We start from the raw sequence: 12,496 nt of genomic DNA on the forward strand, positions 1-12,496 counted from the left end.
AGGAACAAAATGGAGGGTGAGGCAGAGAGAGATGAGTTAGACCACAGCGGTGTGTGGGAAAAGAAGGCAGTGGCCGGGGCGAGGCGTTTGTAGACATGAAAGTGGAGGAGAGGAGCAGCTCAAGATGCGTTTCAGAATTAGAGGCAACAGGATGCTCTGCAAGATGATCTGTTATGATCACACACGTAGGAAATAAGGCAGGGAGGAGAGAATCGTGGTGGCAGCGTTTCTGACGTGAGCGTTTGGGTGAGTGGTGGTGTCATTGGTACAGATGGCAAGACCATGGGCACAACAACAGAATACACATCAGACCCTCCTGTTGTTTACAGCCTACCTGTAAGGGAGGGTCTGAATCAGGGACTCATAGGTCTGCAGCACTGTTCAGGAGTCAAGGTGAACAGTCATTGTTCCGGGAGATCAGAGGGGAGACAAACAGTTGTGAGCAGGAGAAGCTGGGTGTGGGCCTGGGCTTGAGAGAGCGGTAGGATATTTGAGTGACCAGAAACATGCATCCCAGAGATCAGGAAGTGAGCAAGCACGCTCTGAGGGGGCGTGTACCCCATGTCCATCCTGGCAAGAAGGGAGGCTTTGCGGTAAAGGAGGGCCTAGCTCTCACTATTGATTTCTGTAGGGACCTCGTCTATAAGGTTACTTACTTTTTCTTCCTCTTCTCCTTTCCCTAGTTCAAGGCCTTGATCCATTGGATTCCCGGGAACTCTCTAATGAGAGTTCAGAGGCAGGACTTGGGGAGCCTTAAGGGGCTCTCCAAAGTCCTCCACACTGGGTTTGAGATGTCTTTAGCTGTTTCTTTAGGGGAATCTCACAGCATCAACCTTCTCCCCACCCGCCTTCCACACAGTTCCATGTCCATTTTTGTCACCTGCATTTATATATTTCCATTTATTTCCCACGTAGGTTTTATGGCAGGCACACAAAGAAACCCTCAGATGTCTCAATATGGACCTCAACAGACAGGACCATCCATGTCGCCTCATCCTTCTCCTGGAGGCCAGATGCATCCTGGAATCAGTAGCTTTCAGCAGAGTAACTCCAGTGGGACTTATGGTCCACAGATGAGCCAGTATGGACCACAAGGTAAAAAAAAAAAAAATTCCAAAATGTATTGCAGTAGGTCGTAGAAATTTTAATGTTAGTCCTTCAAGATGTTAGTATTATAAACATCTTTAAATATCCCGTTATTTGCTACCTGACAGCTTTGTGAGGTTAATGCAAACCCACAGTCCTTTAGTTGCCCACAACGATGGGAAAAATAATTATAGCAACTCTTCATTAAGCATTCATGCATCAGACACTGTGGTAAGTGCTCTTCATACGTGCATTAATAAAGGAGTAAATCCTTGTTTCTATAATACAGTTCTAAATGCTTGTTGAGAAAAAGATACAAGTCTTGTCCTCAAAATGTTTCTTATTTAAAACTTGAGTTTCATTATGTTGAATTCTGAATTTGCCCCCTCCCTCTCTGTAATTATCTTTGCAATACCATGCTCACTATTCAGAAAGATGTCATCCCATCAAATCTCCTCCCAGTCTGTCTCCAAAATGCTATATCAGGTAAACAGTAGTTCTAATTTTCCCAGTCATTACGAGTTGTACTCTTAGAAGATGGGGCAGCCTGAAATGGACATGTCGTTTAAACAGGAAAATAAGGCAAGTGTAGAAAAATAAATGGAACCGTGCCTACAAGGCACCGATTACATTCTGCCTTCCTGGAAGTCTATGTGTGTTTTGTCATATGCATGTAGACTTCTTTTATCAAGGTTTTTAACCTGATATGTATGTATTCATATATATTTTTTCCTAAGTCACTTTTGGCAATAATGCGTTTGAATTTAGCACCTTCTTTATATTTTGTTTATTTAAATTAGACATTAATGGATAATTTAGAGAGAATGAGATAATCTGGCACAATTCCCAGAGTTTCCTCACTCTGAAAATACCAGGAATATTCCAAGTGAAAATAATGAATTCCCGCTAGGAAGCTGTAGTAAACTGTTCACTGTCTCCACAGCAAAGTCAGGTCTGCTGTGGTAAAGCCTTATTATTTCTCAAAGGCCTTTGCATCTGTTTCACAAACCATCTCTTTTGAAGCTCTTGAAGCCTCTCCAGCCATTGAGTAAGTAGCTACAAGGCCAAACGATTCTACCAGGAGGCCCAGGCACCTTCTCAGCTTTTTACCTGGAAAGAAAGCTTTCCTTCTGTTTTATAGTATCATGGTTTGCAGTTTGAAAATTGAGTTACCTTGTTTAGTTTTAAAGATCTCTTTCTGAAGGAATGTAAGCACCTTCAGTACTAGCAGTAGTGTCATTTCCTTGCCTTGCACCGCTTTGTTATGTTACATTCCTACTATTTCTGTTGTTAGGAAAACTGTATTAGAACACCCAAACATGACACTTTGTACGCGGTCCCTTCCTGCCTCTGTCCGTGCGTGGAGTCAGAGTGGATGTAGACATTGCCTTTTGCTTAATTCTCTTCATACCGCGTCATAAATGGTTTTCCATGTTGTTAATCCCCGTGAGCCCTAGGAATTGACTAATGAGTCCCACTTGACACTAACAGTCTGCCCCGTTCCCTGTCAGCCCCAGCTAGTTGTGACATGTGGCAGAACTGGTCTTTGGCTGTCATGAAGAGAAGAAAACTTTAGAGAAAGCTGGAAAACAGTTTATAAGTTGTGATGGGCAAAAAAAATGTGGGCTTTTGCCCAGAATGTAACTGGGGACAAGGTCAGAGGCTTGTCCTCAGAACTGGGGGTTCCTGAAGGTCTGGGACTTAACCATCAAAACTCACAGGGCTTCTTGGAATTTTCCAAGTTGGTCTCTGTCTCTGCTCTGAAATAATTCACCCTTGCAACTTCACACTTCCCTGTTCTCATAACAAGGGGAGAAGAGCCTCTGACTATCTGATGTGTCTTTTGTAAACAACAAGGGAAGCGCTTACGCTACAGGAGTTAATCACAGGGAGGGTATTTCTATAGAATGGGTTTCTTTTTTGAATAAAACCCTCAGTTTTCCGGAATCGCTGACGGTTAAGATTCTTAATTTAAGAGTTCTGAACCCGTGAGGGTTCTCATCCAAACTGCTGTGTCCCTAGACAGTTGCTTACTCTCAGGGAATTACTTTTCCTGTAGAAGAGGAGAAGATTCGGTTATGTTACCTCAGAATTTGCTTCTGATTCTAATGTTCTATGAGTCTAAATTTTCCTTCAACTCTGGAGCTTCTGACGTAAGTGCAGCCCGCTGGATCTGCCACATAACATTTTGGTTGTAGAGATAAGGATTTTTGTTTTGAAGTTTTTCTAAGGCATAAATACTGAGTTTAGGTTGGTATTAGAAACAGTTTAAAATAAGGATGATAATTTCCGTACTTGGCACTTTCTAACTTGGAAAGAAAATGTTTGCGGACCTGAGCTCTGAGGTCCCTCCTTCTCCCAGGTGACATCTGCAGCACATTCCACTGTGAGGTGTGTACCTTCCTGGGTTCCTTCACTGGCCCCACGAGCTGTGTGCTTCAAATCAGTGTCCTGGTGCTGTCTGCGTTCAAAATCGTTCACCTTCCCTCTTTGTATTGTCCTCTCCTTGACAAACACCAAATGACAGGAAATTACGCTTAAAAGTGTATCGTTCAGTTCAATAAATGTTCTTTCTTTCGCATTTCTCTCTTTGCTGATCCTTTTAAACAGGGACCCAAATTAAGTATTTTTTTTCCTTCTTTCTTTTAACTACTCAAATTATAGGTAAAATATTCAGTTTGCGTCTTTGTGTTACACGTTTTACCATCTCTAGAAAGAATCACTTGTTCAGTGACCCACAGACGTCATCAGTCTCATCTTCTGTTTCTGTTTCTGACTAGATGCCTTTCTTCTGGGTTAGTTTTGTTCTGAAGACATCTCAGGGGAAAATACTTCACAATCTCTTTTTGCTAACCATTTTATTGTCAGGAACAGCTTCTCCAAAATAACATCGAACATTACTTAAATATTACTGCGACCTGGGTCCTGTTCTGAGTGTTTTTCACACGTAACTCCTTTAATCCTCACAACGTGCTATATGACAGGTACTGTTATGGCTCCACTGTGCTGTTGAGGAAACTGAGGCATGCAACAGGTAAACAAGTTTGCCGGGATACACAGTGGTCGTGCCAGCACTCAAATTCAGGCAAACTTGCTCATTTTCTTAGTTAATGGGAAGCCCGTGACATCATGTCCATTTTGCAAATGAGCAGGTTAAGTAATTTACCCACCGTCCCACAGCTAATAAGTGGCAGAGCCAGGGTTCACACTGAGGGGAGTGTCAGAGGCCACTCACATAGTCATTGGTGTGTCATTTCCCATGCCTTAGATACTCCCCTTCTCCCTGGTTCATTCATTCCATGACCCACTAGGGAAACAAGACAAACTACTTGTCTTCAAGGACAAGGAACATTTTAGAAATAAATCAACAATACTAGACATTAAGAAAAAGAAACTCCTATGAAGTTAAGAAAGAGAAATTTTTAGAAATGTATATTAGTACTGTAAAATCTGAATTATTAAATATACAAATGGGATAAAGCCAATCTAAATGTGTAAAAATGTTTAATTACAATACATTTTATGAAATAGCACTTTTCTACCTTCGAGCAAGCACATTTAATAGCTACCCTTACAAAGCATTTGCAAGTAGAGAGGGCCATGGGGACTTGCTTTTATAAAAGAAAGAAATTATGTAATTGACATGTTAATTATTAATAAATGAATTTGTATGGGAAGATGAGAGCTGAAATCAATTTCATCTTGATAGCCTTTATATTTCTTAAGGAAAAGCCCTGTCTTACTTGTTTCTGTGTACTCTAGAGCAGTGTCTGCCATACTGTCTGCAAATATTGTTTGTATATTCGTCACTAATTGTAAAAAATGAAGGTCTAGCCTTAGTTTGCTAATGAGTAAGTGGTATTACCTTCAGGAACTCACACTAAATCTGAGCCTAGATTCCCCGCAGTTGTCACCACTTGTGTGATAGTGTATGGAGCACCACGTAGAGCTGCACAGTTTGTACACTGACGCAGCCCTGGTTTTATGCCTTAATTTGTACAATGCGTCTCTTAGGAAACAAGGAGCTTCTAAGTAGGTGAGTCTGATAAGCCTTTTATTTCTAAATTACATGGTGAAAGGTATTTTTCAGACAAGTTAGAGGTTTTTCTCTCTAAAATAAATTAGGTGTCATCTGAAATCTTCCTTCTCCCGTCATTAAAATAATGTTTCTCAAAAATTCAGCAAAGGCAAACTTTAAATGATACCTCATTGAAATGAATGCAGTTCTAAAATAGTGAATTTCACATTAATAATCTTACAGCTGTTTCAATTCAAGAGGAACAATGTATAAATGTCACTCATTGGCGACTGACTAGCTACTAGAGGTACCTTAGAGGCCCGTGACAACCTCAGTGTCACCATGACCCAGGATTTCAGTCTCGGCTCTTGTAAGTCCAGGACTTGAGTCTTATTATTGAATTAAGCTAAATTCGGCCTCTCTTCTGCACCAGTGTGGTGTGTCTGCCACATAGATTCACCCCCCCCAGCCCCCACCCTGCCGCTGATTGACAAGCTGTTGGGCTTTGGCTTTCCAATGGCTGCTGCAGCTCACTCCCTCCTCAGCTTACGCATTTTATCTTTTTCTTAAAATAGGTTGCAATACACTTGATGTGTTTACAGTTTCCTATTACCTTAACCTTACTTTATGGTTAAGTTGACAGTGCTAGGCAAACGTTATTAATTCCACATTCTGTATCGCTTTGTTGTTAAAGAAATATGCTGAATCTCCAGCTTGCTAATATTAGAAAAAACAAATTGAAGTGGATCATTTTATAGCAAAAGGTAGTTAATGCAGTCTTTTCACGCTCAAATCTAGCCTTCAAGTTATAAGATTTAAGCATGAATTTTTAACAGACTGATAAACCTGACTTTATCAAAACCTGGGGATTAGGAAAGAAATAAAGAAAATTTAAAGTACATATCAACTTAAAATTTAAAAAAGGAAGGAAAAAGTACAAACATAAAGCAATTTTAATTTTGACTATCATGAAGCTAGTTATTTTAAATAGTTAATTGATATTGCTGACTAAAGTCAGCAGCACACAAGGGTACTAGCATTCACTCCCCTCACCGAAGACCAGGCGCATCATTGCATTTCGGCAGCCGGTGGACTTTTAACTCTACACAGGCCTGGCCAGCAGTGCAGACACACAGGTTGTGGACATGCGGCTTCGCTGTACATCTTAGTAGGGAGCCTTCTCCCGGGTCTCATAGCTCTGCCCTTTTTTCAAACGTTTGTTTGAAAAGAAATGACCTATGGAATCACAATTTACAAAATTTACGTAGTGTCCTAACAGAAGGGTTCCTTCAACTTCTGTTAGGCGGTGGCCATCAGATGAAGCAAATCAGAGGCCTCCCTCCAGGGGGCGCCGTTCCCCTGCAGTCTCTGTGGGGCTGCGCAGCCCCCAGCGACGCTGATGGGGGCGGGAGGACACAGGTGCTCCCGCGCAGTGTGACAAGGGTGACTCTGAGACCCCTTCATTTCTTACCGTAGAGACGCTACTGTTTTATACTAAATTTGGCTATTGAGTTAATATCTTTTTACATTTGTTACGTCGATGCTTTCTTGTACTTTGAGAAATAAATTTGAATCATGAAAGTAAAATTTGGCACATGACAATTTATAGTAAAAAGATAATTTCACAGATTAAAAAGTTGTCTCATTAATATTGGAACACTATGTGTCTCTTCCTTGACACAGTCTATCAATTCATTAGCCCTGTCCAGCAATAGTGACTGTTAGTATCAGTTTTTCCCTACAGCAACCACTTGAGATAATCCTGTATTTCACCCTTTTTGCAGATGAGGAAACTGACCTTTGGAGTGACAAGTGGCTTTCTGAAGGTCACACATGCAGCAGACAGTTACACCCCTGCTCCTTGGGGGCCTGTGCCCTCTTCCTCACTCACTGCCCTGAAGTCAGATCCTGGCATCTGACTGGGCACATATGTCCCCTGGGCCAGTGTGTGATGTCAGTTTTGGTGATGATTGTTTCTCCAAGGATCCGCCTGTGCTGCCAGAGTGGCAGCTGACACGCACGCAGCTCGCTTCCCAGAGTGGCTCTCCTCAGTCACCTCAGGGACACCTTCGCTCACTATTCTGTATAAGTTCTCCCTGCTGTGTTTTTCTTCATCGTGCTTAGCACCACATGACATTGTCTAGATTTATTTATTTGCTTGTCTGATGTCACCAGAATGTAAGGAAGCAGGGTCCCCAGTCATTAGCACATAGCTGGCATGTAAGAAGCCCTTAAGAACGATTCCTGGAATGATGAAGACAAAGTCTTCCAGAGACACTGGTACACTTTCCTGACCCGGCCTTGATTTTGGATGGCGACTGTGCTAAGAATTGTCTTTGGGAAATGAAATGAAGGATCATTCTTGTCTCTTTATGTTTTCTTCATTCAGCTTGCATTACTATATAATTAACTTTTTAAAGGAGTTAACTTTTGTAACATATGTAGAAAAAAACTACCAAAAGTGAAATGCTAAAGTTATACTGTAAGGTAATAGGGACTCCCCCCCCCCCCCTTTTACAAGCTTTGTGTAATACTGTTTTACATTTTGAAGACTTTTTGAAATGCATGTTGACCTATGAAAAATAATCGTTCCTTATATATCAGCTCAAAAACAAATGATCTCTATTTCCACAAATAGTAGGACTTAATGCCTTTACTTGAGGTAAGTCAGCTTACCTCACACAAAGGAGCAGCATTGTGTGATCACTCTGGGTAGGGAAGGTAGAGTTGAAAGATTTTTGAAATACAAGTTTTGTTTTAACACAGAAAAGATCTTGCTTAAATTGGTAACCTGCAGATAAGCATGAGAAATGCTCAAAATCATTAGTCATTAGGAAAATGAGAATTAAAGGCACCGTGATAACTTCTACATACCTATTGAAATGGCTAAGATGTTTTTAATTGGCAATGTCAAGGGTGCAGAGGAATTAGAACTCATGCGTATTTTGGTGGAGTTTCTTCTAAAGTTAAACATGCACTTACTATACAATCCAGCACTCTCATTCCTAGGGTTTTTCCAAGAGAAATGAAACATATGTCCACACAAAGACTTATGTGCAAATGTTAGCGGCTTTATTCATAATTGTCAAAAACTGGAAACAACCCAACTGTCCACAGAATGGGACACTATTCAGCAACAAAAGGGAACAAACTACTGATGTGCAACAATGTGGATGAATTTCAAAAGCATGATGCTAAGTGAAAGGAGCCAGACACAAAAGACTATAACCGTACGACTCTATTTATATGACATTGTGGAGAAGGCGGGACTGTAGGAACAGAAATCAGATCGGTGGCTACCAGGGGGGGAGTGACATTGACCACAGAATGGTAACTTTTTGTCATAATAGAAATGCCCCATGTCTTGACTGTGCTGGTGATTATAGGACTGGATATGGTTGTTTTTGTGTATGAATTCTAACTGAATAAACCTGCCTTAAAATAATATTATGTAGTAGGTGGCTATAAAAAGAGGTGAACATCTTTAGCTAAACAAGATAAATGCCTATTTAGCTCTAATTCATAAATATATTTATCATGATATATAGCTAATTATCCATTTATTTTTTTCCCACCCAGATTAAAGTATCTATTCCATGATTTGTACACCATTTTTACCCTCCACAGCATAGAGGAATAATACAGAATGTTTCCTGTTCATAAGTAATTGTTGAATGATTGAGACTGAAGCAAAATTTCCTATGTGAGCGGAAACATTTAATAGTTCAATAAAAGCAGTAAGCTTGGAATATTGGTTGTAACTAGCAACTTTAAATATTGTAGAATCGGGGTAGAATTACTTGCCATCCTTTTAAAATAATGATGGTGACTTGAACAGAGTCTAGCTCCTGCTTTCTCTCTCTGGTGCTTGAATCTAACTCCTGGTGGGTTGAAATCTGAATTCATTTGGTGACCAATTTTCCAAAGCTGGTGTGCCAAGATGAACCCACTTGAAAACTGTGGGCTCTTGGACTTGGCTGCAAGGCCCGTCCAGCTGAGGTAGGCTGGCCGAGCATCTGCTGCCTTTGTGCTTAATGCTGGATCCATCTGTTTTGTGTCAAAGCTAGTGCCAACAAATTACTAATCTATTAGAGAAACATGGAAATAAGATTGCACTTCTCATCCCTGGCTTTTCTTCTCATGTTTTGCTTGGCTTATATATTTGGTTTTTGTTTATTTGGGGGAGAAAGATATGTTATCGAGTAGGCAGAGAATTGGGGGTGGGGGGGGCATGAGTCATTTTTCACTCCTTCCACACATTTTTAAAAGATTCTAGGGGAAAGATTATATCAATGGGTATTGATAACATTGTGATTGTTGATGGTGACAGGAGATATCATTTATCAGGTAACTGTGCTTGCCACTGTCCTGGTCACTTTCTGCCTATTTCCCACTATCGTTACTTTACAGGTGGCAAAACTGATGCTCAGAAAGGGCCATGCTGCTAGCAAGTGTCAGAACCAATATTCACACCCACATTCAAGAGCCCGTGCTTTATTCTTTGCTGCCTCTTAAGCCATTTAAAGCCTTTAGAAATCATTTTTATCTGGGCATGTGAGTTTAATGAGGAACGTCTTTAAAGTTTCCAGGAGAAGAAAGGGGACTTTGTATTTCTTCTACCAAATAGAGGCCTCTGTAATTAGAACATATTCCCTTGACTTGTGCTTTTGAGTGCCAATTCCTGGGTCAGCCCGACTGATGGAGGAAAGGTAGACTGGAAGCCCCGCACTCAGTGGGCCTTTCTGCCTGATGGCATGTGTGTGTGCACGCACGCGCGTGTGTGGGGTGGGGTGGGGGTGGGGGGCTGTGCTCTAATGCATGCTCCACCCCATTACAGAGTGCTGGAGACGAAGATCAGCTGCTGAATTGAGCAAAGCTATTGAAATGCAGCCCTTCTCTTTTTAGTACATAAAACGAATGAGAAGGATGGATGCAGGGTAACTGAACACCTCGGTCATTTCTTTCCTTTGTGTTCGTTAAAATACAACCCCTGACTGCCAGTTAAACCTAAATTGCAAGCACCCAGAGTGACAGTATTTCCCAGTTCCAGCTGTAAGCAGTTCTCCTCCAGCTATGAACAGAGTTCAACAAAATCAGGAACCTTCTTCTCCAGTGGAACTGCATTGTGGGCATAGTCTGCAATAACCATGTCTAAGTGCTTGTTTTCTAAAACAAGATTAAAGTGACATTTCATTTCCTTCGAAAGCAATGAGCACATATGTTTTCACTGCATATAGTTTCTTACCAAATGAGTCACCAGATGAGTGTTGGGGGAGGGTGGAAACTAGCTGCAGATAGTATGAATATGTGGATTCTTTTCATTTGCATTCAAACTGTGAGTTTATTTATTTTTAATAAAAGCAAGAGCCAAAAAGAAGCACTAGGTTTCACTGGTGTCATCAGATAATCTGGGCCTGAGGGCATGTGGGGTCAGGCAGGGGAGGAGTCCATTCGGCTCACAGAGAGAGACACGTGCTCTAACATCTGGGGCATTGAGGACGCGGGGGCAGAGGCAGGGCCGAGCAACCTGCCCACCGCTCGTGTCCCTCCCAACCCGGAGAAGCATAAGGTGCCCTTTCCACCAAGATGGTGCTATGGGAAGACAGCCGGGGACCTTACGTGTGGTCCCGTGGGAAGGGAGATTCAGAAGCAACTTAACTTTTATGAAGAATGTTAAAATTGATAAACTGAGCATTGTTTACCTTTTACTTGAAACAATGTAAGGTTGATTATTTCTGCAAAGTAGAGTATCTCTGTGGAAAAGCGGTTTACGTTTGAGGAGCTGGCTGCAAAAGGGACTCACGTGCGCCTCAGTGGCACCTGAGAGTTTGTGTCATATCTGTCTGGTTCTTTCCTTCTGTTCCCTTTTGTTTTCCCTCCACTTTCCAGTTCCTTGTACTGCCAGAGCCTCACTCGTATTCTTCCTCTCTCCCTTTCTTTCGCCTTCCGGAGGGTATTCAGGGTCAAAGAAGCTGCTGGCTCTAACTAGTCACTTTCTGTGCTGGTGGAGCACTTTATGAGCTTGTCCCAAGATTGGTCTGTCACAGGGGTCAGCAGATTATGCACATTGGCCCACCACCTGTGTTTGTAAATAAAGCTTTATCGGAACACGGGCAGTCCCGTTGTGTCTGTAGTGCCTCTGGCCACGTTCAGGCGCAGTGGCCATTTAGCTGTGACAGAGACTGCCCAGCCCTTTACAGACAGTGTGCTGGCCCATGGCCTATGTGGATAGTGACTTTTGCACCATTTGCAATGAATAATGAAGGTCACGGACAACCAAGTAAGAAAGTACCCATAATGCACCTAACAAAGTAAGCTCCCAGTCAGTGTTGAAAAGTCTGTGGAATGCTTGCAGATTTGCAGGTGATGCTGCTTTATATGTGTGGACTGAGAAAGCCTGGCTTTCTGATTCTGATGATACTGTTTTATAACACTTGAGAAAGCCGCACAGTACTTGTGTCCTTGGACTCTGAACTGGACTCACAGACTGCCGGATGCTAACCATGGCTCCTCCACTTATTAGCCACGTGACCTTGGGACAGGCTACTCAGCATCCTGTGCGTCAGGTTCCTTATCTCTAAAATGGGGATGCTCATGACAGGGACCTCTTAGGCTCGGTGTCAGGGTTAAATGAGTTACTACCAAGAGCCTGGGACTGAGCTCAGCACATTGCGCGTAGCAAGTAGCTGCTCTTATTGTTCTTACTACTTAAATCCAGGGTCTGCTGGAGAACCTGGAGAAGCTCCTCATCTCCAGAGTGAACCCCAAGCTTGGACGCCTGATAGAAAGTCCCTGCTGAATCAGCCCCTGCCCTCTGTGCCCACTGCACAGCCACACAGAGCTCATCAGGGACTTCATCTTGAGTCTCTGTGCCCTCTGGCCCTCTGCCCTTGACCATGGCCTCTCCCACACACGCTCTCTCCCGTCCTCTGCCTTACCATCCACAATAAGACCCCTACCGCTTTTACACCCATGTTTGAGATACTTTGCATATGTTACCCGTGTATCATTTAACCCCAACAAGTCTACACGTAGGCAATATTAGAGAGGATTGTCTTTGTTTTACAAAGAAGAGAATGAAACAAAGATTAAAACAACTTACCTGAGGGCATACAGTCAGTAAATGCGGAGGCTTCACTCAGCTCCAGGCCCCCAGGTCCCAGAGCCTGCCCCACACGGACTCCTGAGGCTGCAGCCCAAGGTGGCTTTATTCAAGGAAACTTCACTGACGCCCCTGCACAGGAGACCCCCTGCTTCCCCCCCCTGAGCAGACTTGCTCTTAGTCCTCTTGCTTTTTGCAGTGCATCGTCTTTTGTTTTGCTTTTGTATTTTTTCTTGTCTTACCCCTGCCACTCCATACCACACGCACACACACAAGCACACACTACATAC

The 12,496-nt window shown here is 42.5% G+C and overlaps 1 protein-coding gene across 9 annotated transcripts in view; it reads left to right on the forward strand.

The window, feature by feature from the left end:
- ARID1B (AT-rich interaction domain 1B) overlaps positions 1-12,496 on the forward strand; it is a 397,542-nt gene that overhangs the window by 325,919 nt on the left and 59,127 nt on the right. For 8 of the 9 annotated variants that reach the window (XM_074333739.1, XM_074333741.1, XM_074333742.1 and 5 more), the window contains one exon: positions 916-1,095. The exons of the other annotated variant lie outside the window; for it this stretch is intronic. In XM_074333739.1, the coding sequence (XP_074189840.1) occupies positions 916-1,095 (180 nt within the window). The remainder of the gene's footprint in view (positions 1-915; positions 1,096-12,496) is intronic. 9 annotated transcript variants of the gene reach the window in all.

This window comes from Rhinolophus sinicus, linkage group LG05, assembly GCF_036562045.2.
Source record: "Rhinolophus sinicus isolate RSC01 linkage group LG05, ASM3656204v1, whole genome shotgun sequence".
NCBI lineage: Eukaryota > Metazoa > Chordata > Mammalia > Chiroptera > Rhinolophidae > Rhinolophus > Rhinolophus sinicus.